Source organism: Panthera pardus, unplaced genomic scaffold (genome assembly GCF_024362965.1).
Source record: "Panthera pardus isolate Hobbes unplaced genomic scaffold, ASM2436296v1 HiC_scaffold_11, whole genome shotgun sequence".
Lineage (NCBI taxonomy): Eukaryota > Metazoa > Chordata > Mammalia > Carnivora > Felidae > Panthera > Panthera pardus.
In genome coordinates, this window is record NW_026526666.1 from 87536427 (window position 1) to 87563155 (window position 26729).

The following is a 26729-nucleotide window of genomic DNA, read 5'->3' on the forward strand; positions in this document are numbered from 1 at the left end:
TCTGCTGGGCCAAGACATGCTTTCTCTGCAAGGAGGCCAGGGCAGCAATCCTTGAGTCTCTGCTCCTTGGAGGTGCTTTGCCTTGATCTGCCTACATACCACGACCAGGGCAAAGCTTTGAAGTCCGAGGCAGCCAGAATCCGGTTATCCCCAAAGGGATGAGTCAGGCAGAGTGAGGGTCACGAGAAGCGCACCCCGCTCTCACCTCAGGGCCATAAACCTGTCCTAGTGCTCACTGGTGAGTCCTGCAAAACAGGCCCCACCTTCTGGGCCCTGGCATTGGACTTGCCCAGTCAAGCAGCGAACCTCCATGGCCCCCATCCTGGAATCTGCCTTACTCACACCCTTCTTCTCCCGGTGCACTCCCTCCCGAGGGCTCAGGCTGCCTCGCATGTGCCCAACTGTCCTCAGAGCGGCCTGTGAGGATTCCCCCAGCCAGAGCCCAGCTCCTGCGAGAAACCTGCTCTACAAAGAGCTCAGCTCAGCCCGCAGGCCAGCCAAGCCTGCTGAGTTGTGCAGAGATACTCCCTGCCCCCCTAACACGGGCCTCCAGTCACCTCAACTGCCCGGGCCTGGATGGTTCCCTAGAAGGCACCTCCCGGGGCCTGAGAGCCACATCTAGGTCACAGTGAACCTCCTCCAGGTCTTCCTTTCCTGTTCCCATTGTGTGACTGTGGGCGTGAGGGACATCCGAGAGGCCGGGCCTCAGGCAAGGCATTCACAGAGCTGGGGGAGGGCACCACACAGGGGGCAGCCAAGCAGACCTAACATTTTGTACCAGCGACTTCTGGGGTCAGGGAGCTTGGGTTCCGATCCTGGCTTTGCAGTCTGCCCACCGTGTGATCCTGACCAAGGTATAGAACCTCTCTCTCGTGGCTTCAGTGTCCTCATCTGTAAAAATGAAAATGTTTCCGTACAGAATCATTTGTGAGATTCAATAAATAGTATGATGAACGTGCTCAGCAGAGCGGCTTGTGGCAAATGCTTGAACATGTCAGCCAGTCCAGTTCTAAACACGTATCCTAAGAAAACAGTAGGACAAATATGTGAAGATTAGTGAGCTGGATTAGGAAATTCATTTTACTATTGCTTAGAATGGCAAAAAATCAGAAAGCGCCTAAATGTCCTATAAGAGGAATAAGAAAAAATTCTGCACAATGCATGTGTGTATATACAATGTGTGTGAATACCATACAACAGAATTCCACATAGCCATGAAATAGGACAATATAGGTGTTTAGTGTTTAACAGCTTGAAAAGGCAATCACAAAATACTGAGTGAAGATTACAGGCCAGTATTTAATTGTATGATTCTATTTATGTAAAAATAATATTTATATCGGGGTGCCTGGGGGGGCTCAGTCAGTTGAGTGTCCAACTTTGGCTCAGGTCATGATCTTGCGGTTCAGGAGTTCAAGCCCCACGTCAGGCTCTGTGCTGACAGCTCAGAGCCTGGAGCCTGCTTCAGATTCTATGTCTCCTCTCTCTGCTCCTCCCCTGCTTGTACTCTCTCTCTCTCTTTCAAAAATAAACATTAAAAAAATAATAATACTTCTATCTATTCATTTTCATGGAGACCTCTCTGGAGATGCCCATGAGACTAGGAGTCATCTCTGGGTGGTGAGACTTCAGGAACTTTTCTTTCTGGTTCTTATTTGTAATTTCCCATTTCTCTACAATGGGCATGTATCACATTTATCATTTTCTCAAAAAAAAAAAAGGGGGGGGGAATAGATAGAGTAATTTTAAGGGTAGAAAAGGATTTTCACACTCAGATAATTCCAGCATGGATAAAAGGATTTGTTCAACTTTCATCACTCTCCAACTGAGAAGAGACACAAGGAACGGCAGCCATAAGAAGAGGGAAAACCCCATGTTTCAAGGTTTAGTGTCTAAGAAGAGTAGCTTGAAAATTAAAGTGTCTCCAGCCATCCTTCCCCATCGCTCCATCCCGTGGGACACCAACCTTGACCGTCAGCAACAAATCAGACGTGAAACATGACTTCCTCTCGGGGAACAGGAAATCAGGGTATCAGAATGACAACAAATTTCTATTTTACCTTGCCAAGAGACCCTTCCCGCTGAGAGGAGGAAATGTGGAGCACAAATCAGCTCTCCGGAAGGAGGAGGGACACTTTCACAGGATCAGCTGGAGGTCGGGGAAAACTGCAAAGTCTAAACATTCTTCATGTCATAACTTTGTCAGCTGTACTGAAAGTTGACAAGATGCTTACCCAGCACCTCAAGACACATGCCAAATTGACGTAGTCAGACGCGTAAGCTATAATAACTACTGAGATGCTTTAGCAAGCTCGTGTCCGGCGGCCTGCTGCCTCTGCTCCCCACACGGAGGGCTGCACAGCCCCGCCGCCCTGGGATGGGGTCTCACGACAGGAGCCGGATTGATTTATTCGCCCACCCATTTCCAGCATCGGCGCCGCGGCCAGTGCCAACATTGGATATGAGGGTCAGTCCGAAGCCATGCCTGCCTTCAGGAAGCACTTTCTACCGCAGGGCGTGTTTTTCAAAGAGAAGAACACAAATCCAATTTACCTCGCAAAGGGAACGCGGGGGATTGGACGCAGGGAGAAAGATAAAGGGGAGGGATGGATAGAGAGTCTGTTCTGCCCCTCAGCTGTGGGAGAGAGAAAGGGGCCGAGGTTTCCTACTTTCCTGGCCGGATCCTACTGGTCAGAGAAGGGAGCGGGGATATGTTGAAGGGTAAGGAGCAAGGTCAGTGTGCCAGGTGGGGGCTGCAGGTGGGCTGGGCCATCCAGTGAGCTCCAGCAGGGGAAGGAGGGAATTTGGGACCCGCCAGTGCCCAAGAAGATGGGCTATTTGTGATAACAAAGCTCCTCTGAGGCTTTTTTTTTTAATCGAAAGCATCCAAAATCCTCTCCCTGGCTATGCAGGAATCTGGGGCTGACACACCCACCTTCCCAGCCCTTTCTCAACCACACTTCAGAAACAGCTCAAAGCCACGCCAAGAATATCCTGTTACCTCAGGGTAGGATTAGCTCCCACATGAATGGAAGGTACCCTCTTTAAACAACTGTTCTGCCTGCCATTTGCAAATGCCATGTTCATCAGATATCTGCTGAATGGAAGCCCCTGGACATGTTGGACTCACTCACACAGTGACTCAGGCCCCCGCAGCCTTCCTGATGACCGGGGGGCCTGTCACATCCAATAGTGTGGGAGCTCACCGGCAGACTCAGCACCCAAGGGGGCTCGCCTTTGCCAAAGGCATTACCTCGACTCACAGGGCTGTGGGGGAGGGGGGTGGAAATCACTTCAGGAATGATGGACTGTAGACCCAAGAGGATCCCGTGGTTTCTAACCCAGGCTGTGCATCAGATCCACCAACACGGATCCCTGTGCCAGCTGGACTCTACTGAACCCGCATTTCTTAGAGACAGAACCTGGGAATCCATGTTTGCAAAAGTCAGGTAGGGAGTTCTGGTGTTTTCCCCTGGTTAAGAGCCATAAATTGGCCCAAGTTGCTCGTTCCATTGATGGTGAGACTATCCCAGGGAGGGGTGGGAAAAACATATTTGTCCAAGGTCACAAGACAATCATCGCTTCCCTGGAAAGCTGTGACAATATTAATGGTGATGACGATGATGATGGTGGTGGTGGTGGCAGCTAATATTCACCCTCACGTGTATTAACTAATTGAATTCTCACAACCAGTCTATGAAATAGGTACTATTTTTCCAGGAGAGGAAACTGTGGCACAGAGAGGTTAATTCATTTGCCCAAGGTCACACAGCAAGGGAGCCAAAGCCGATGCCCCTATCCAGGGCACAACTTTCTCAAATCACCAGGACCCTGCCTCAGGGATTTTGCCTCCTCCTCAGTCCATGGGTTGAGCTGCAGGCTCTGGGATGTTTCTGGGGGAATGGTCTCTGCCCAGCTTTGCATCCTGACCTCGAGGCTGAGGGAGCCCAGAGGGCACATTTCATTTGCTGAGGGACCTGCTTTTGCACGTGTCCCCTGGCCTGGGCATGGCTCACGGCCCTTCAGATGAAGCCATGCTGGCCGTGGGAAGAATGATCCCACTGCTGGATGTGAGAAATATCAGGAGAGGCATTTTCTTTCCAGTCCAGCCAGACCCTTGTGACACCCTCTTAGAAGGGGAGTGTCATGTAATAGCCTCATGGGGTGTCTGGGGTGTCTGGGATTTTGTCCTCCTTAGTTGGGGGAAGATAAGTAACATCTTTGGCTTTACTTTTTTTTTTTTTTTAGAGAGAGAGAGAGCAAGTGAGCAGGGGAAGAGCAGAGAGAGAGGGAGACACAGAATCTGAAGCAGGCTCCAAGCTCTGAGCCGTCCGCACAGAGCCTGATGGGAAGCTCAAACCCATGAACCATGAGATCATGACCTGAGACAAAGTCGGATGCCCAACTGACTGAGCCCTCCAGGTGCCCCCTTGGCTTTCCTTTTAAATTAGGAAAGAGGGATGTAATGGACAAAGACTGAGGAGTGTGGGCAGAAGAAGAATGTCACAGCCTCCTTTTCATCAATGAACACCCACGGACCCTTCTTTGCCATTCACCAAAGGCACCATCTAGGTACCCCAGAAGCACCATCCGGGCCTGATGCCATCCTAGGGATGCACCAGGCAGGTTATGCGGGAAGTCCTGGCCCGTGGGGGGGTTCCCAGTTCCAGAGGCAGAGGAAACCGGACGGACGTGCGGGCTTTGGAGGTAGACAAGCCTGGGTCTGAACTGCCGCTCTGCCTCTTTGCAGGCTTGGGCAAGTTCCTTCTCTCAGAGTCTCGGTTTCCTCGTCATAACAACACCTACTTCAAAGAGGGGCCGTGGGGAGTAAATGAAACTCACCAGAAGGTAGCTGGGCAAGCGGGTGGGCACCTGGGCATACACCCTTCCCTCCCCACACTAACGGAGACAAAGAACTAGAGTGGTTTATGCACCAGCTTTCCCGACAACAGTGAGAAGGAAGGAATCCCTCCTACAAAATCAGGGAGGGTGCAGGCTTTTAGGACCCTTACCTGGCAAGGAAGACACAGACACAGAAGCGGGGCTGCATTACAACTTTCATGGGCCCCCTACCGCCATTAAAAACATATCTTAAATATGATCTTTTACAATTGCATTTGTATGAAAATGAATATAATCCAGGCTGGATCCATTATTATATTCATTTTTGTCTTTGGATTTTAAAGGAAAGTAAAATTAAAATACTTCTGTGAGCCCTGGGCGCTGTGTCTAATGAAGAAGTCAGCCCTGTGCAGAGGCATCTTGGGTGCCTGGCTGGGTGCTGGATGCCAGGACTAGGTCTCCTCCCTCCAAAGCTGCTTCTCCCACCGCCCCCCCCCCAACCACACCCTTCTCCGTATTAGCACCAATACTCTCCCCAGCATGACCTCCTAGGCTTGGCCTGTGCTGTTCCCCCACCTGTAACAGAGATTTCATTGATGTCTGTCAAAATCTACCCGCTAAGCAACTCTGGCACCCAAATATCTGCCCCCTCCCACACGACGCCTCTCAGATGCACCCTCTTGTTGAAATATGGGGAACTTTATACTTCTGTCCGACGAGCTCATGGTATCTTGTTCACTTTGCGCCCTCCCTGCTCCATCCCTAGCTCTGAGCCTGGCACACAGTAGGCACTCAATACAAAGTTGAATTAAAACTTAAATAACTGGAACTCTCCATGTCCCCCCAGTGCGGTCAGTTACTTGTTGCAAAACAACATCCAGATGCATTTCTGGGCAACTGCTATTTCAGGAACAGTGTTATTTGGGGAGCTGAGAGCCCTGCTGGCTGGACAAGAAGCAGGCAGAGGGCCTCCGCCACCGAGGCTCCCTTCCTCCCCTTCCTAATCATTTGCTTGGCCATCGGCAGGATTAGACAACGGCAATTATCCCCACACGGTCTATTCCCAGAATTCAAAGTTATTGGGGGAGAAAATGCAATTGTGCTTTTATCCAGTCATTAAAAAACAAAACAAAACAAGAGCAGTGGATTTCAAACCGCTTTTCAGATTTGATGAGAAGAAAAACAAACTTGAGTATTAGCCCTAAATTGTGCTGACAACACACTTCCGGGTCTCTTTGTCCTCCCCCGTGCTCTCTTCAGAAGTTCTCAGCAACTCCTATTGATCCCTGCCTGGTTCTCATGCCTGGGGAGGGCAGCCCAGTGGAGCAGGGAACGGATGGATCCGCCTGCCTGAGAGGCGCGCAGGGGTGGGGGAAGGGACGTCCTGGCTCCCACTGCCCAGAGAAGTGGCCGGTCCCGGGGCCTCACTCGGGACCAGCATCCCGTGCCGCACCTCCACCCCCACCGCTGAACTCACCGCCCACCCGGCCACACCAGGCTTTCATCAGCCAGGGTGAAACCACCCCAAAGTAGCCGAGTCACCTACTATTTTAGGACCTGGAAGCAACAGGAGAGTCCATATGCCAGACGCCCACACTGTATGATGGAGAAATGAGCTCACGGAGAGAATGGGCCTTGTCTGGGTCACAGGGCAGATTGGTGCTTAGAAGCCAGGTCTCCTGGTTCCTGAGGTTCAGGATAGGGAGAAAACATTGGGGGCTACATTCGTGGGACCCCACTTATATTCAGCGTGGCTCGAGTATGGTCTCTTACCACACCCCCACCTGTTCCAGCCACACTGAACATCTTTTAGACCTCAAGGGTCATGGTCTCATTCCATCTCCCCTCCAGGCTGTTGCACTTGTCCTTCTGTGCCCATGACCCCCTCTCTTATGCTTCTTTGTTCATGCTTCAGGTCTCAGTGTAGAGGCCATCTCCTCCAGGAAGGCTTTTTGAAGCCCATCCCTCCAAGAATGAATCAAAGAGCCCTTGGTGTACTCATACTACCTTAACTGAAACTATAAATTCGTGTATTTGTCTCCCCACTAGCCTGGGAGGTGTACATGGGTATCTATCACTCTTGCCTCCCGCTACTTCCCCATGTCTAGAAGAGTTTCTGGCACATTCCAGGCACTGAACAATCATAGATGAAGACATGGTCTCATGGGATCCCAGTGACAATCCTGTGAGAAGGTGTCAACCTCCCCATTCCACAGGAGAGAAAACTGAGGCTCAAAAACAAACGTGCCCCCTGCCCAGTGAGTTGGCAGAGGCAGGATTTGGAGAATCCAAGTCTTCTGACCCAACATCAACATTTTCTTTATTAAGACCCTTCCCCTTCCCACATGGTAACCGAACGAAAGAAGGTCCAGGTCATGCCATTTTGGACCTGTGTGTCACAGCTGGGATGGGCTGGGGAGTAAAGAGGTCACCCCATGGCACTGAGAGACGGCGTGGGCAGGGAGTAACGAAGGAAGACTTTGCTGACCGTTTGCACTTGAGGCAGCCAGCCTGAGAGCCCCAGTTCCTCCCTAGGTTAAGGCAGGAAGAACAGGGACCCTTCTAGACCAGGGCTGAAGACACAATACAGGGCAGCTACGCTCCAGGGAGCACATAACTGGCAAGCTTGGGCTTTTAACAAGGGAGGGGGCGTCTTGATTAAGAGGGAAGTATGGTTCAGTAGGAGGCCACGATTAAGCACACGGACAAGCATACGTGGCTGGTGGGACTACTGATTAGTTTATCTACTTTGCAAAACTGGCAGCATCCAACTAAAGTCCAACATCCGAACACGGCACGACCCAGCGATTCGAACCCTGGGCAGATCCCAACATAAGTGGCTGCTTGTTTCCACCAAAAAGCACGTACAGAAGTGTTTGTAACCCTCAACGGGAACGTAAAATGGTATGGCCTCCGTGGCAAACAGTCTGGCAGCTCCTTAGAAGTTTACACAGAGTTACCATATGATCCAGCAACTCCACTCCTACACGAACACCCAAGAGAAATGAAGACCCACATCCACCCAAAAACTTGGATGTGAGTGTTCATAGCAGTAGGATTCGTAATAGACAAGTGAATTAAAAAGTAGGCACAATCCAATGTCCATCCACTGCTAAAAAGACAAACAAAATGTGGTATACTCACACAACGGGATATTATTTGGCAATAAGGGAAGTGAAGTATATGCTACAGGGTAGCTGAACCTCAAAAAATTAGGTCCACTGAAAGAAGCCATTCACAAGAGACCAGATATTATATGACCCCTTTTATATGACATGTTCAGCACTGGCAAATCTATGTAGGGACAGAAAGTAGATTAATGGTTGCCTGGGGCTGGCAGGGGAGGGAGGGTTGGAGAGACTGCTGAGGGGTATGGGGTTTACTTGTAATTGCCACAAACTGGAAACGAAAATGTCTAACAACAGTAGAATGGGTGGATAAACTTGAAAAGGAATGAACTACTGTTTATGATGTAATTATGAGTAAAGAGCAGCAAACAGACAACACTAATCTAAGATGACAGAAGTCAGAATAGTGGTGACCCGTGGGGGCTACTGACTGGGTGGGGCCTGTGGGTAAGGGAAATGCTACCTCGATCTGCACGGTAGTTACAGGATGTACCTGTACGTAAAATTCATTGGGATGTGCACTTACGATGTGCACTTAAGATGTGTGCATTTTACTGCATGTAAGCTGTAAGTTACATCTCAATTTTTAAAAACTAATTAAAAAAATGAGAGAGACAGAGAGAGAGAGAGGCCCAAGTGAATAGACGAGGGCACAAGTCCTGGCTATCAGGTCTTTGTGAGCGTTTCTGTCCCTCCCTCCGGGCGCCTCCTTCCCCATCCTCCAGACATCAGACCAGATGGTTTCAAAGGATCCAGCTGGCACCGGCAGTCTGAGATTCTGCGAATTCACATACCTATTTGTCCCTGAGTTTGTTGGGAAATTTGGCAAATGCCAAACTCGAATCAATGCGGTGCGGAGAAAAGGGGGCTGGTTGTCTGCCGTGGGCTCAGCCTCGTTTCCAAGGAAGGCAAGGTCTTTGGAAAGTGGGTGGGAACACCCCGCCTCCAGGAGGGAATGTCGCTTTCAATATGAATCATCTTAGGCATCCAACAGCTTGCTCTGGGAATAGATACCCTGACTCACTTCTCCCTGACAGGAACAAGTCTTGCTACTAAAATTTCAGATGTCAAGAGAACCAGCACAGCCCAAATAGCCTCTCAGAGGTTGGGGAGTGGGGGGGAGAAAGAAAGAAAAAGAAAGAAAGAGATCAGCCTAGTAACCAACCAGGAATCACAGAGGGGATGGGCATCTTTGTACAGAAGACCGGACGAGGCCCAGAGGAAGCCGCCGGCTCCCATGGCAGCTGGCGCCAGGGCTGGGACGGGGACCCAAGGCTCCTGACCTCGGGTTTTCTTTGTACAACAACCTGCTACTATATTTTTTAGAGAAATAAGTTATGCTCCGTGCTGGTGGGAAGCCTTTTAAACAAAAAGAAAAAAGGAAACGGCCGAGATGCATCTTAATTAGAAAGCGCTTGGGAAAAAAAAAAAAAATCTTCGCGGGAGGCGGGTACACAGCACCGTGCCACGAACGGTCAGCAGCATCAGAGTGTGAGAACCCAGCAGGCTAATTTAGAGGTGAGCGCGTTGCTCTGGTAATTATCCGGTGTGACCCGAGGGGCTTTCTGGTCTTCAGGAGGTGGCCGGGAAATCACGGAGGTGTCACTCAAGGCCACAGGGAGGCCCCCATGAGGCCGTAGCATCCGACCAGCAACGGCCAGTTCTGCCCGTCCTTCACGTGCGGGGTTAATATTTCCATCCCATCACCCTCCTTGTGCTAAAAGCCCATCTGCCAGTGACCAGCATTTCTAATCCATTTCCTCTGCACTTTGACAGCCTCCAGCGTCCGGATGGAGTGGCCACGGCTCCCCAAACATGTGACTGCCCGGAAGGTTTGCTCGCTGCCCTTACGCCTGACCCGTTCCATCCAAGCAATTGCAACATCGCCACTTCCAAGGAAGATGACAGCTCTTTCTCAAAACAAACTCAAAGCCCGGGTCAGGAATGTGCACCACAGCCTGCTAAAAAATCAGTGACAACATGGCCCGACGCTGATTTTCCCAAGAACTATGGGATCCTTGGTGTTTTGGTTTTGTTTTTCAGAAAAAAGAAACCGTCCACAAAGTAGATAGGGTGTTTTCAGCCAGAGAAGTCAACGTGCTCTGTTACCCAATAGCAGGGGGGGAGGGAAAGGGCCCGGGAAGGGGACGCGTGCACGCCGGGCAGGGTACTGGGACAACCTAGGCCTGTCCCCCTCGCCGTCACAGGTGAGTAAACTGAGCTTCAGAGAATTCCATGACTTGCCCAGTTTCATTTGCTTGGTAAACGCTCATGAGGACGTGAACTCAGGCGTACCTCCAAAGTCAAAAGGCTGCCTCCCAGAAACAAGCTCAGAGATCTGCGGGAACAACATGGAGTTCTGTGGAAAACCGCAGAAGCAGGTGGCTTTCACAAACTGTCTCTCTGGCAAAGTGTGCAGTTCCCTAGGTAGCCATACTGGTAGAGTAACTCTCACCCCCACAAAAAGATCCAGTAAGACCGGGGTGTGTGTGTGTGTGTGGTGGCGGGGAGACTGTGAGCATTTTGCAGGAGGCACTACTGAGTCACACGCCAGAAAGCAATTGTAAAAATGACATCTTGGGACCTGGATTTATTCCCTCTTCAACATCATATTTGCTCCGTTTACAAGGCAAAGATGATTTTTCTCTCTGCCAAGGCCGAACATTCCCAGCCTGTGATCTGAAAATCATGCTGTGTTCATTTTGCCTCTTAACTCACCCAAGGCCATAAATCATCCCTCGAAATGGGGATTTGGTTGGCAGTTCTATCGGGGATTCACAGGGCAGAGGAGGAATCCAATTTGGGGCTCTCACGGTCATCCTGAGCCGGTTGGGAGCAGGGCAGCCTTGCTTTTGGCCACACAAGTGCCTCCATGCTCCACGGAGAAGACGCCCGAGAGGCAGATCTCCTGACTAAGCAGGGCCGTTGCTCTCCTGGGTTAGTTTGCGGATTCCAAGTGCACTTTGTGACAAAGGAGGAGGTCAAGGCAGCTGGAGAGAGTGCGAGGAACAGAGAGCACAGCAGGATCCAGCCCTTCCCCAGCCAGACCCAGGACGAGGGGCTAGGGGAAAACAGGGCAGGCAGAGACTGAGGTGGGCGATTCATTCATTCCAAAATATTGATTAAGAGCCTACTGCCTGTGATGTGCCAGGCACTGTTTCTTTCCTTGGAATAGAATTATTTTCACAGTTATCTTTTAACAAATAGAATAACAGTGGAGGCAGCTTACAGTTAATGAGTGTACTCGGCAGGTGTTTCACACACATCGGCTTTATCTGATCTTCACAGCTGCTGGGTGAAGTAGGTATTATCCTCATTGTACAGATGGAGAAACCGAGGTGCAGAGAGATTAAGAAACCTGGGGCACCTGGGTGGCTCAGTTGGTTAAGTGTCTGACTTCAGCTCAGGTCATGATCTCACAGTTTGTGAGTTCGAGCCCCACACTGGGCTGGCTGCTGTCAGCACAGAGCCCCCTTCAGATCCTCTGTCCTCTTCTCTCTCTGCCCCTCCCCTGCTCACTCGTTTTCTCTCTCAAAAATAAATAAACATTTAAAAAGAAAGAAAGAAAGAAACTTGCCCATGGTCACATGACTAGTAAGTGGCAGAGCCAGGATTCGAACTCAGGCAGGTGAGGTTCTCAAATCCATACCTCTCTTAGCTCATTATGCTGATGGCCAGTGGAGGGTTTTGCAATCATGTGTTTTCAGGTTATTGGGCAGGGATAAAATATCTTCCTATGCTGGGAGAACAGAGGAAAATCTGAATCTTTTTTCCAGGCCCTGAATACTCAGCTGATGTCCACTAGAAACTGATGCCTGGAGATGGGCTGCAGCAGACTCTGGCCATGAAGTACATGTCTTCTCCAGCTTCCATGAGGACACTGGAGTAGAAGATACAGCACCACCAGCCCCGAAACCATTCTTCTGCCCTGTTTCCTTCTCTGTGGCCACCGTAAGTGGTCACTGGGGGACAGGGCAGCACGGTGGTTTATGGGTTGGTTTTTGGAGTTTGACAGCCTCGTGATGAAGTCTCTGCTTGATAACTGTGTGACTAAGCAAGTCCTAAAACTCACCTAGTCTCAGTTTCCTTATCTGTGAAATAGGGATAAAATGGGTAGTTTATTCCTTCCAAGGGCTATGAGGAAGACATAAGAGAATGCATGTGCAGGGAACCCCCAAATCATACACTCCCTGACAGTGTCCTCCTGCTAAAGCTCCACAAACTCCTAGCTCCTGGTGGTGATCTGGCCATGACCTGCATCCGGCCTTGGTCAATTTAGCTAATCTCAGAGTGGGTGGTGCAAAGAGCCCTGGGCTGGGACTCATGCCGAGAGTCTGAGCCTCCGTCCTGCAATTAATAGGCTGTGTCACCCCGAAAGTCCCTTCCCCTCTCTGAGCTTGGTTTCCCCCACACTCAGATGAAGAAGTAGGACCTGCCTTCAAAGAGTCCCACTGGTGGCACCCTCCCAAGACTCTGTGCTCGTGCTGATTTTCCCTTCTGCCAAGGCAAGATGAAGTTATCATGGCTCACTCAGACTTCTTGGGAGGATTAATGCTCGTTAAGTGCTTCAAGGCTGGCAGCTGGCACCGATGCAAGGTGTCACTTACTACCTGCCCGGAAATTCTTATCCTGGCAGGAGGCTGATTTATTCCGTGGCCTTGAACCTTAACCTTCCCCTGCCTCTTCCCTGTTAAAAATTCCTCTGTCAGCTGCTTCAATGAAGGAGCGAACGGGATGCTGTCCACCAGTGGGCTGCCCACCCATGATCTCTGCCATGGGTACTCAAGGGCTGGGAAAGCAGGGCAGGCTTGGAAAGCCCTGGAGCCCTCAGGTGGCCCCCTGAGCCCAGGGGTCTTGGGCATGCTCCCGTCAAAACAGGAGGGGCACATACTGTCCTAAGGGACTTACATCAGCCTCACATCAGCTGACTTGAAGAACGCCAGGCATGAATATGAGCGCTTCTGTGTCTTAGCTCCTTTAGCTCTCAAACCAATCCTGTGAGTAGCTAGTACCGTTGTTCCAACTTATAGCTGGGACACTGAGGCCCAGAAAGGTTAAACTTGCGGAGCAGCATGTAAATGCAAGCCGCGTGGCCCCTGAGTCCCATGCTCCTCAGCTAGCTCATTTGATGTCCTCCAACTCCTAGCAGCAGCTCTTTGCATAGGTAAGGAAGCTGGGCCTCTGTGCACCGAGCCTCTGAGGGTTACCAGCGATAAGAGCACTGCCATCGAGTGCCTGCTCTGGGTCTGGCTCGGGGCTAGGCCTTTGTCTCCAGTCTGTCACCACAGGCCCAGGAGGCAGGGGCCTCTGCCCCACTCCACAGTCTGAGGCCACACAGCTACCAAGTGGCAACACAGAGGCCCTGCTCAGGCAGGCTTAGATCCAAAGTCCACGCTCTTTCCACCATCTGGCTGGACACTAACAGGGACGTTCCGGTGACATCTCAGAGGACGGGGAAAGAAGCGGATACCTGCCGTGGCCTGGGCCACAAGGCAAGGAGCAGGCTGTGTCCTTACCCACAGCCCCGGGGTCTTGGGAACAATTTCGGACAGGGCCTGCTGAGCCGGATGTTAGTAAAAAGGAAGGCACTTTGATCCTGAATTGCTTAGGACACGAACACTGGCTTGAGAGATACCTCGCTCAGTGGTCTTGCTCTCAGAGTGAGAACAGATTCAGGGAGGGGTGCACGGGCAGCTGAGAGGGGAACCAACGTGGTGAAATGCGGAGGAGGGCTGCACAGGACATCACGCTCGGCATCTGATGTTCTCCCTGCAGAGCCAGGCGCCAGTGTGAACCCATCACTCCTCCCCGCATGCAGCCCTCTTGGCCTTGCAGGCCAGGAAGAGGGGACTGCAAGAGCCCGTGTCCAAACGACTCGGCCGGGTGGGGCAGGGTGGGCACTGCTCCCACCCGACCTTCTCGGCGGGGCTCAGTTTACGGCGAAGTCACGGAAGATGGCAGCGGCCAGAGCCCAGCAACGAGGCCACCCAGCGGCCCACGTGAGTCCAGAAAAAGAAGTGGCAGGGTGACAAGCAGCTGAATTCAGGCCAGTTCACCTCCTTCTGTCTTCGGGAACAATCTGGCTTCAAAGCCCCTCATGGATCCAGTCCAAACCAGAACCTCTTCCTCCTCTGCATTCCCATAAGCCTCTGTCTCATAAGACACACATGCGGTCGCCACGGTCATAGCTACTACCCATTTGGCAGGTTCTCCGTGTCAGGTAGGCCCTGGGCTGGGGCTCTGAGGTCTTCTTTAGCTCTGCTGTGCAGAAAAACTCAGAATCGTAGAGAGCTGACTTGCCTAAGCTCACACAACCAGGAGCTGGTAAATAAACACTTGTTGAGTGAAAGAGTAAACTGAGACCAGCTCTCCCTGCCCAGTACCCGGGCCCCTGCCCACCCTCCTCTCCCAGGAGCCAGCCGCCCACTGCCACTTCTCTGCTGGTGGCAGAAGAAAGACGCTGCGTCACTGCCAGGGCTGTTGAAAACACTGGACGATGCGGCACCAGGGGTCCTGCTAAGGCTGCTCTGGGAGACAGATGCCCGGGGGACCTCAGGACCTCCCATGGCCTCACCTGGGCAACTGCCGACTGCATTTGTTATGCTGTAAATCGTAAATCACTCATACATGCTTGGCACTCTGCGTGGTCATACGTGCTCACACAGAAGTCCAGTGTGAAGGACGGATGAGCAGGGGCCCAGAGAGGCGAAGTGACTTGGACCTGGCCATACACCACAGGGCAGAGTGAGGACCTGTACCCAGGTCCAAGTTTCTTTCCACCATTCCAGCTGCCCACTCTCCCATCAGGTCTGGTGACTGAAGAGGGGCTGAAGAGTTGAGATGCAAATGGCAGCCTTGAGGAATGTTTACACAAGGGGAGGTGGCTTAGCCCGATCCTCCCTGGAGTGCTCCCCATGGTGCTCCCTCTGTCCCCATGGATGGTCTGAGCAACAGCTATGCCCCTGCTGCGCAGTTTCAGAAATCAGCCTCCCCCGACTTCCACCAATTCCCCGAAAATTCGCACACTGCCTCCGTGGTTCCAGCCCCGATTTACATCAGGAGCCAAAGCTCCAACAACTCTGAGGAGACTCACGCCAGCCGCCCTTCCCCCGGGCTGATGTTGGGGAAGGTCTGTTCTAAGGCAGGGAGGACAACCAGGCTCCTCAACAGAAATCTGTACATTTCATATTTGAGGTTAAGGAAACATCTGGCTTCCTCTCCTCTGACTCAAGAGTCCTCCGTAGCAATCTATGCTAAGACAACATTTTATGCACAAAGATGGCAACTGCTGAATGGTTTTTAATAGCAAAAAAATGGAAACGGCTTCTGTCCAACGTTAGCAGGATAGTTCAATGAACTACGGCACATCCGTGCATTAATTGCAACCATTAAAACCATTCTTTATGAAAAAAATTTGAATAAGTTAGGGAAATACCTATGAATGTAACATTAAGCCAAAACAGAGAGAGATGGAGAGAGAAAGAGGACATGGAATTGCATACAGAGAGCGAAAAAAAGTACAGAGAAGACTGGAAGGAAGTGAACCAAGATATCAACACAGGCTGCATCCGGGTGGCAGAACGAGTTGTTTTCTGTTTTACACCTTTCGATACTTTTTCTTTTCTCCTACATTCCTGTGATAATCAGAAAAATAAAAGCAGCTACCCAAATTCTTTCTTTCTCTCTCTCTTCCTTTTCCACCCCCCCCACCCCGCCCCCGAGACACACACGCGCGCACGCGTACCCTGAGTGAATTATCTGAACGTCCAGAAAGGATGTGATGCTGACTGGTTACGGGGAGGAAAGCAGGTCCTGTGTCTCTTTTCCCGCAACACAAATGCTTCTAATAAGACCATACACACAGGGGCCATTCCTTTAAATTTGTCTTCAAGGTTTTCCTGGGAGGGGAGCCTGGGTGGCTCAGTTGGTTAAGTGGCCGACTCCTGATATCGGCTCAGGTCGTGATCTTGCGGTCGTGAGATCAAGCCCTGAGTCAGGCTCCACACTGAGCATGGAGCATGCCTGGGATTCTCTCTCTCTCGCGCTCCCTCTGCCCCTCTCGCCTGCCCTCTCTCTCTCTCAAAATACATAAACATTAAAAAGGTTTTCCTGGGACTTTTCAACTGACTTGGTTCTTTGGGTCTGGACCTCAGGAGCCTGTGTCTCTAAGGAGTAAGGAACGCAGCAGGTGACTTTTTGTCTCCAGCCCCAGACAGCTCCCGTCTCTCAAGGAAGAAGCAAGCCGGGAGGCTTTTCTTGTGAAAGGCCTACAGAGAGGAGAGCTGGCGACTTGGAAGGGTGTTACATTTGGAACGTGAGGTCACGCCCACAATAAGGCACTCTGCAGTCTCTCCAGCTGAGAGTGGCTTTCAAGTTAGGAGAACCGTGGCTGGAGAGGGAAGAGACATGGCCAAGTGAGGCTGCCGGTCACACACGAGCTGGTGACACGAGGTGGCACCCATGCCGCTCCCTGCCGGGCTACAGTTCTGTCCGTCCACCAAGTCAGCGTGCGAGCCGCACCTGTAGGACCCTGGAGGCAGTGCCCGCGCCCACGTCATCAGAAACCTCTTCTGTTTCTCTATGAAATCACCCGAGATCATTTTACAGCTACGCCTGGAGAAGCGGATTTAAAGCCCCTCCGCATCTGTCCTTCAGAGCTCCAAACCTACTCCTTGGCAGCAGGTCTCCATTCCTCACTGTCCCCGGCCACACGTCCGAGTGTGTTTGCTCGAAAACACACACTAAGTACATACAGAGACGAGTGTAAAGTGAGACGGAAGCGTGTGGGCTTCCCCCAAATCTAGAAAGCTCAGGAGCCTGAACAGCCCAGAAGGAAGTCAGCCTTGGGATCCCCCAGGTCTGGGGAAATAGGAACACAACTCAGGGGGTGAAAAGTCAAAACCGCACCCCACTCAGTCCGCAGCGGGGGGGCGGTGGGTCTGCCGGACACCAACTCACCGAACATGCTGCCCTCGTAGCCGTCTTTCGTGAGTGGCCGGAGCTCGTTTTTCCCCATCGCGTAACGCTTGTAGCTCTGCCAGGCGAACTGCATCATCTACAAGAAAAAGCAGGAAACGGAACCTGAGCACGGCCGTTCCCAACAACCTGTACCGGCCACCTGGCTTTGCCCTCTGCAATAGGATCCGAAACCACATCGAAAAAATAACCTTCCAGGGGCGCCTGAGTGGCTCAGTCGGATAAGCGTCCGACTTCGGCTCAGGTCATGATCCTGCGGTTAGTGAGTTCAAGCCTCACATCGGGCTCTGCGCTGACAGCTGGGAGTCTGGAACCTGCTTCACATTCTGTGTCTCTCTCTCTCTCTCTGCCCCTCTCCACAGCTGCCTGAAAGGCCGTTCTCCTCAGACGACCCCATGAGTCCAGAGTCTACCCACAGATTCCTTAGAGAAGACACAGAAAGCACCAAATAGATTCTAGCCACCCTTCAGTGCCAAAGAGAAAAGCTACCTCTTCCATGAAGCCTTCCTGTTTTGCTCTGGCCTAAACTGATCCTCTGAAAGGAAGGAAATAACTCGCTGAGTGGTGCCAGGTGTAATCTAATAAAGCAATCCCCTAGTGAGGGATTGTTGACTCCATTCTGTAGATAAGCACACAGGGCAAAGACATGAGGGCACTTGTCCAAGGTTACCCAGTCAATGAGAGTGCTGGGAATGGAACCGGTGCCCTGTGGCCCCAAAGCCGTAGGCCTGTCCCCCAAAGTCCTTGTTTTGTCCCCTAAAGTCACCACATGAGTCTCTCTGAACTTTTCCAACACCTGTTGACGTACCCTGGCCATCCCTAGCACCCCAGCTAGTCACTGTCAGTTTTTGTTTCCCTGGCTCTGAACCATAAGCTCCTTGAAGCCAGAAACTATGCTTGCCTCAGTTTCTCCCACAGCACCCAGCACAGGGCTTGGTACATGTAGGCAGCAACGAGTATTTATTGACTTTGGCACCCAGGCTGTGCAGTTCTTACTACATTAAGGCAACTATGTTGGCCTGTAGGAACATCATGCAACCACCTTGGTCCTCCAGCCGCACTTAGCACTGGAGGCTGGAGGAAGCCAGGCTAACAATATACCCTCAGCCCTGCTCCCCCGTCCCCCAGGGTCCCCCTTATTTGCCTCAAGGATGCTGTCTTTTTGCCTCTGCATGGTGGGCTGCCTGGGTGACAGAGGAGCAGAGGAGGGAGCAGGGGCAGGCGGCAGAGGCACAGCTGAAGGACAGGTGGGTGAGGAGGCAGCTGGTGTGGTGGAAAGAACTCAGGCTTCAGGGCCAGAGTGGCCTGGGTTCTCATCTCACCCCTGCTTTGACTTTGGCAAGTCTTGGAGCCTCAGTGGACACCTCTTTGAAATGGGAACAGCAAGGGCTACTTTGCTGAAAGGTTTAATCCCCAATCCTGAAAGGTTTGAATGAAAGAAAGTAGCTGGAAATGCCTGGTTTCCGACCTGCACGTGATTGACAAGCCTCCTCAGCCTCTAAAATTCCCATCCGGTCCGTCCCCCAAGCCTCAGCCACCACCCTCCTTCCAGTCACCCTTAGCTCTCAAACTCTGTGTGCATTAGAATCACCTGGAAAGCTTGCTGAATCTGACTATCAGCTCCATCCTTGAGTTTCTGATTCAGCAGGTCTGGGGGGGGGGTGGGGCCAAGAATTTGCCTTTCTACTGAGTTCCCGCGTGATGCTGCTGGTCCATGGGCCACCCCTGAAAACGACAGATCTGGTGATGTGTTTCTATTTCCAACCTCACCTCCAGACGCTGTCCGGCACCCTTCTACTTTTCTCCCCCTATCTCCCAGCCTACCTTCCTGTCTCAGCTCCCTCTCTCTGGACGTCTCTACCTTCATCCTCTATGTTCTGCCACTCTGGGTACCAAGGCTTAGAAGCAGTCCCTTCCAGACACATCTGGACCAAAACTTCCGCTGTGTTTGCCACTGTGGCCCAAACACACAGACCAGGAGGGCAGACGTGACAAGCCTAGGTCCCGCATTCCCTGTGAAATGGCAGAATAATCTAGCAGCACCTCTCCATTTCGTAGACGTTCAAGCCGAGGCTCCGAGATGGAAGTGATCAGGGAAGCACAGCCAGCAGGGCTGGAATCCAGCTCTTTCGACTCCCACACCGGCCAAGCCCATCCCCATGCCTGGCCTGATATGTGGCTTCCCATGTGACATACATGAAAATGTCATGGTAACGCATGCCAAGCACTTGGCACAGGCTTTGAGTCCTAGTTCTATTCCTCTGTTATTTTCTACTTATCCTGAATTGGCAATAACAGAAACTAATTGCCGGGTATGAGTGCTTAAGGGAGACTGGCCTCCTCCCTCAGTCTCTCTTATCTGGAAGCCCCCTCAGTTTAGCCATTGTGAGGGGGGGAGGGGAGGGTGGGAGAGCGGCAGGAGGCTGGTAAAACATAAATGACAGCAGGGAAGCAGCAGCAGAGGTCTGGAGGGGGAGGACCGCACCCTCCCCTCCAATCCCCCCTGCTTAAGAGAAAGAGAGAGAAGTGGGTGTACCAGAGTAATTAGGAGAATCGTAGGTATCTACGTGTTCTCAGAGGAGCTGCCACTGTGGAGACGTTTGGAACGGGGCCTGCGTTCTCAGTCATCCACATCAGTGGAGGGGAACGGAGGCACAAATAATCCCTGTGCCACTTGGGACTAGATTCAGGAAGCAACCAAGGTGGCTCTCAGTCTCTCTCTCTCTCTCTCTCTCTCACACACACACACACACACACACACACACACACACACACAAGACGTCTCCCATCTCGGGTCACAAGTGGCTCAACCTGGGCACTGGATGAGCAGGGGACGGGAAAAGACCCCCAGCCAGGTAGTCCTTACTTCTCTTCCTCAAGCCCCGCAAGCAAGCACCGACCAGGTGTCCTGTCCTGTGCTCAGCTGCAGTTTGGGCCACAGCCACAGTGGGGATGCTCCCTGGCCCCACCCTCTACTTCCTGCCAACTGCTTATCTTCCTTCAGATCCCAGTTGAAATAGTGTGCAGGGCAATTTGCAGGGCAGGAGGCCTAAGTCAGACCTGCCCCCCCCCCTCCTTCCCCTGCATTCCTGATGTCACGCCCTGCAGCAGCCCGCAGTCAAGTTTTATACTTGGATTATGGGGTAAGTCCCCTAAACCCCTATTCATTGCCACATGCCTGGCAACTCATCCAGGGACTGGCACATAATAGGTGGCTCACTAAATATTTGCTGAATGACTGTAAGAACAAGAAAATGGCTGTAGAGTTTAACACATGGTTGGCAGACTGGCAGACCACACACATCATGGGCAAGGCAGGTAATGGGTCAGAGGGGCGGGGCTTCTGCACAACAGAGGCACTCAGAAGAGGGCGAGTGTGTGTGTCTCAAGTGGATCCCCAAGTGTGCTGACGGACACACAGACTGTGAGGGGCACAAGCTGAGGATGACCCACAGAAAGGCTAATCTCACTCTGCAGCTGGTGATACATGCCTGGGGTGACCCTCGGATTGGGCTTGAGAGGTAGATAGTCCCTGGCTTCCTGTTAGGCAATTCTAAGACCTCAAAGGTCATCAAGTCTCCCTCTTGCCTCATGCAAGTTCTTTAATAAAAGATTATGCCATGTCTCTTTGAACACCCCCAGTGACGGGGTGCTCACCACCTTACCAGGCAGCCCATTTGACTGTAGTTTCACAGAGTTCTTCCTTAATCAGTCCAAATCTGTTTTCCCTATGGGCCATGGGGAAGACAGTTCATACTGCCTTCATAGCAGAGACCTTCCGGCAGGTAGGTCAACTCACCAGTCACCTCAGGCTGTCTGTTGGCCAACTGAGTGCCCAGCTCCTTCAACAGCACCCCTCACGGCAGAGCCCTGAGTCCCCTGAAACGGCAGACCCACACGTCGTAACGTTTTTCCAAGATGCCCCGAGACTTCGTTGCCCATTCGTTATGGCTGGCTATACTTTTGTGAATGAGCTGAAAACCAAAGTGCAGACTCTCCCTACTCTCATCTGGACCAGATCCTGTGGGCGGGGACTTGCCACTTGTCCCTAATAATTTCATCTTGTAGGACTCTGCCTACCATTCTGTGCTGTCAGGATCTTTCTGGAACCAGATCTTATAATTCAATGTGCATGTGTCTGTCTGCTTTGGGTAATCTGCAAACTTGATAGGACTACCATCTGTGTCTCCCCCTGAGTTTTGGACAGAAACATTAAACAGGGGGGCTGAGAACGGCGTCGGGGAACAGCAGCAGGGGCCTTTCTCCTGGATGTAGCATTTTTGAGTGTCATCTGTCAGCAAGTGAGGAGCCCACCAATCACTACAAGCCCCGTGTCTCCATTTTTGGACATGGAGATATTTGAAGGACAGGGCTGAAACACAAAACAGTCCCCTAGCATAGCTTGTACAGAAAAAATAAATTGCTGCTTTTTTTTTTTTTAAAGGAAAATCAGGGGTTAGACTGGCACGATTTGTTCTTAGAGAACCCATTTTGGCTCCTCCGAATCAGCATTTTTTGTTCTAAATGCTTGCAAATCACTAACTTAAAAACCTATTACTGTCTCTTAGGAGGCTATAATCAAAAAGACGGACAACAGCGAGTGTTGGCCACAACGGGGAGAAATTGGAACCCTCATGCATTGCTGATGGGAATGAAAATGGTGTAGTCACATTGGAGAGAAGTTTGGTGTTGGAGAGGATTTTGGTTAAATAGTCCCAGCAACTGCACTTTCAGGTGTGGACCTGTGTAGAAAAGAGCCAACAGCTGGCCCCAGGCTTCTATCCCTGGAAAGACCTGCCTGCAAGGTTGGTCCTTGGCTGGCATGTGGGAACGTGGATTTCGCGAATGTTCCCACCATCCTAAATAGTGAGGGTAGTTTCCTGACCTTATGCTGAACACCCGCTTTCCTTCAGGGAGTCTAGAGTTTTGGTACATGCTAAAATGGTACCTATGTGGGGCACCTGGGTGGCTCAGTCGGTTGTGTCTGACTTCGGCTCAGGTCATGATCTCACGGTTCACGGGTTCAAGCCCCCCATCGGGCTCCATGCTGACAGTTCCGAGCCTGGAGCCTGCTTCGGATTCTGTGTCTCCCTCTCGTCCTGCCTCTTCCTAACTTGCACTCTGTCTCTCTCTCTCTCTCAAATATGAACAAACGTTAAAAAAAATCAAAAATAAAATAAAATAAAATAAAATAAAATAAAATAAAATAAAAAATAAAATAAAATAGTACCTATGTGACCATACCCCAGTAAAAACCTCAGGCACTGAGTCTCTAATGAGCTTCCCTGATAAATAACACCTCATGCGTGTTGTCACAATTCCGTGCTAGAAGAACTCAGCATCTCCTGCGTGATTCCACCGGGACAGGACTCTTGGAAGCGGTGCCTGGTTTCCTCTGGGCTTCCCTGCATGCACTTTTTCCCTCTGCTGATTTCTCTCTGCGTCCTGTCGCTACAGTAAAAATCTCAGCCGGGAGTAGGGCTAAGTGCTGAAGCTTGTGAGCCCTCCCTGGCGAATCACTGAACCGAGGGGTCCCCTGACACGTCCCCTGGAAAATAAAAAAAACACGAGTCCGCACAAAAGCTTGTATACAAATGTGCACAGCAGCGCTATTTTTAATAGCGAAAAGGTGAAAACAACCCAAATGTCCACTGACTGATGAATGAATCAACAAAATGTAGAATACATATGGAATGGAGTAGTACTTAGCCATAAACAGAAAGGAAGTACTAATATACTCCAGAGCAGGGAGGGACCTTGAAAACACTGTGCTAAGGGAAAGCCAGACACAAAAGGCCACGGAATGTAGGCTTCCATGTCTATGAAATGTCCAGAACAGGCCAATCCATGCAGACGGGAAGTAGATTAGTGGTTACCAGGGGCTGGGGAAAGGAAGACATGGAGAATGATGACTAGTGGGTATGATGCCTTTTTGGGGTGATGAAAATGTTCTATAGTTGGTGGATGAGGACTGTACAGCTATGTGAATTACTAAAAACCACTGAATTTTATACTTTCCAAACAGGTGATTTTTATGGTATGTGAATTATATCTCAATATTTATATTTTTTATTTTATTAAAAAATTTTTTAATGTTTATTTATCTTTGAGAGAGAGAGAGAGAGACAGAGTACAAGTGGGGGACAGGCAGAGACAGAGAGGGACACAGAATCCCAAGCAGGCTCCAGGCTCTGAGATGTCAGCACAGAGCCTGATGCAGGGCTCAAACTCGCGAACTGTGAGGCCATGACCTGAGCTGAATTCAGACGCTTAACCGACTGAGCCACCCAGGCGCCCCAAGTTATTTATATTTTTAAAAACTATTAGTAGGGACAATTAGATGTCATACACCACGTGATAGGACACACTGAGGATACACCACCATCATTTCAGTGGCATTCCCGCCCAAAACACAAACCGAAATCTGGGGACAATGTACAACGTAAATGACCTTCACTCTTCAAAGACATTAAGGTCATGAAAGAAAAGGAAAGACTGAGGGACTGTTATAGACTCAAGGAGACCAGAGAGACATGACCTAAATGCTGTATGTGAACTTGAATGTAATCCCAGAGCAGCGATTATTATTATTTCTATAAAGACAACTATTTCTATAAAGACAACTTTCATTCAGAACTGACAAAATCTGAATGGGGTGTAAGAATCAGGTGGCAGTATCATATCAGTGTCAAATTTCTTCCTTCCTTTCTTTCTTTCCTTCTTTCTTTCTTTTCCCCTTTTCCTTCCTTCCTTTCAATTTATTTTGAGAGAGTGCGAGCAGTAGAGGGGCAGAGAGAGAACCCCATGCTGTCGGCACGGGGTTCAGTCTCACGAACCATAAGATCATGACCTGAGCCAAAATCAAGAGTCAGATGCTTAGCCAACTGAGCCACCCAGGCACCCCTCAATTTCCTATTTTAACAGTTTTACTGTGGTTATGTAGAAAAGTGGCATGAAGGTTTTGGAAATACACAATGCAGTATTTAAGGGTTAGGGGCATTATGCTTGCGTCTTACTCTCAAATGGTTCAGAAAACTGTGTTATGTGTGTGTAGCAAGAGAAAAGAGAAAACGGTAATATTTGAGGAATCTGAGTGAAGGGTAAATGTGATATCTTTTTTATATTTTTGCAACTTTTCTACAAGTCTGAGATTATTTAGAAAAAAAACAACATTTGGGGGGGGGCACCTGACTGGCTCAGTGGGTAGAGCATACACTGCTTATTCTCAGGGTTGTGAGTTTGAGCCCCATATTGGGCATAGAGCCTACTTAAAAAAGGGGGGCTAGAGAGGTGCCTGGGTGGCTCAGTCAGTTAAGCGTCCAACTTCAGCTCAGGTTATGATCTCACAGTTCGTGAGTTTGAGCTCCGCGTCGGGCTCTGTGCTGACAGCTCAGAGCCTGGAGCCCGTTTCCGATTCTGTGTCTCCCTCTCTCTCTCTGACCCTCCCCCATTCATGCTCTGTCTCTCTCTGTCTCAAAAATAAATAAACGTTTAAAAAAATTTAAAAAAAAAAAGAACCGGGCGGTTAACCAACTGAGCCACCCAGGTGCCCGCTGTTTACCTCCACTTTTATAAACTATGACAGAACGCGCCCGTTGCCAGACTCTCTGCAAGGCCTGTCCTGCCAGCTCTAGTCAAAAGTAGGAGCAAATGAGGAACTAGCAGTTTGGGTTTTTCCTTTTATAATGATGTTACTATGTTCAAATGAGATGCCCATCCGTACTCTGTTCTTCCCATTCCAAAAATAAATAGTCCCCTTTGTGGTTCTGAGCATTTTCCAGAAGTCTCAGCTCGGTCCAGGCTTCAGCCCCCATTCTCGTTCTCCACATTCAGGTCGCTCCCCACACTTGAGCTCAGCTCTGTGCCCCCTACCTCCCTCTTCTGTACACATTCTTTATGATACTTTTAAAGAATAAAGTTGCTAACCCTATCTATCCTTCCTTCCATCCATCCATCCATCCGTCCGTCCGTCCATCCATCTCTTAATGTATCCAACATGTACATGCTCACTGTAGAAAAGCAAAAGAAGGGGCGCCTGGGTGGCTCAGTCGGTTGGGCATCCGACTTCAGCTCAGGTCACGATCTTGCGGTCCGCGAGTTCGAGCCCCGCGTCGGGCTCTGGGCTGATGGCTCAGAGCCTGGAGCTTGCTTCCGATTCTGTCTGCCCCTCCCCCGTTCATGCTGTGTCTCTCTCTGTCTCAAAAATAAATAAACGTTAAAAAAAAAAATTTAAAAAAAAAAAAAAAAAAAGAAAAGCAAAAGAAAACCACCACCCACTTTTTGAATACTATAACCACCATTCCCACTTGGGTACTTTTCTTTCCTCTCTTTTCCATTCACCTTTGCTTCTTCCAGGGATGATGGCAGAAACAAGGTCCATTTTATTGCAACGGCTTTGCAAATATCATTTTCGATAGCTATACAATAGGCTAGCAAGCCAGTTCAGCGTCATTTACTCAGCCCTCCTCCCATATAATCAGATGTGTCAGGGACTTTTACTTTGCGGCAATTGTAAATAATGCCCTAATGAACATCTCTGTGCACATTTCCTTTTTCTGCACTTCGAGTGAGCTCCTTAGGCCAGAGGCTCTAAGAAATTGCTGGGGGAAAAAAAATCAGAATTTATTAATATGTATGTTCCCTTTTAAAGAGCAAATCCAGACGGCTTGTTGTGCCCATTGATGTGCAAAACCTGGTGACAGAAAAATATATGACAAGTTTGTGACAATTCAGTAATGTAGTTCACTTGGGGACATAAAACTTACGGTCATTTATATTTGTGTAGCTCTTTGCACATTTCATCCCATTTGATCTGGGTAGTTCAGAGGCTTGACAGGATAGGTATTCATATAATCATGCAAGAGCTCGATAAAGGATGAGATATAAAGTATTAAACAGATAATAAAAATTGTTTCCAAGTGTGCGTAGTGATACACAGAAACGCTAATTATAGAATATTCAGTGAAAAAGCAGGGCATCAAATTATATAATGTGAAATTTACTGGACCATGTGTAAGTATTTTAAGGGGGGAAAAAAAAAGGAAGAAAATACACCGAAGTGCCGACAGCGGTTACGTCTGATAGTGAGAAGTTCACTGGTTGTTAGTTTTGTTCTTCTTATTGAACTATTCTTTCTGGATTTTCTACAATGAATATCCAGGAATGTTTGTAACATACAAGCTAAAGGTTGTTAGGATGAAACACATAAGGAAGAAACGCTATGGTGCTACTCCCAAGTCTAGAGGGAGTGCTTGGGTAGGCGGGTGGCCATAGGGTGGATAGGGTGGCACCGGGCTTGACAGAAGAGAAGACCTTTATAGCTGGGCGTCAGAGAGAAGGCCAACCAGCAAGAGAAACGACAGAAGCACAGAGCCTGCATCTCAAAGTCAAACAGAATCTGAGTGCCAGAGACACAGTCTATTCCCAAAGCCACATTTTACAAGAACCACGTGAGGCTCAGACTAGGGAAGTGACTCGCCGTGGACAGGACACACACCTAACTGCACCGGGATGGTACGATCTCCAAGAACGTGGGCCAGGACGGTAGCGCAGCTGACTAGGGCAGGGGCAGCCTGAGCCACAGCAAGAGGAATTTGGGATGGACTCGAGAACGTGACATTAAGAATCAAGAGACATGAGAACTAAATGCCAAGAGAAAGCATACCTCTGCCCCCACTGGGTTCCAGAAATACTCAACAGGCAGTCATCATTTGCGTGTGCATCCATGCACGTCCGTGCTGGAGACAGAAGGCAGCTCTGGATGAGCTCGAGAAGCCCCTCCCT

The 26729-nt window shown here is 50.2% G+C and overlaps 1 protein-coding gene across 2 annotated transcripts in view; it reads right to left on the reverse strand.

The window, feature by feature from the left end:
* MAN1C1 (mannosidase alpha class 1C member 1) overlaps nucleotides 1–26729 on the reverse strand; it is a 141000-nt gene that overhangs the window by 68522 nt on the left and 45749 nt on the right. For both annotated transcript variants that reach the window (XM_019461853.2, XM_019461852.2), the window contains exon 2: nucleotides 16929–17025. In XM_019461853.2, coding sequence (XP_019317398.2) covers nucleotides 16929–17025 — 97 coding nt within the window. The remainder of the gene's footprint in view (nucleotides 1–16928; nucleotides 17026–26729) is intronic.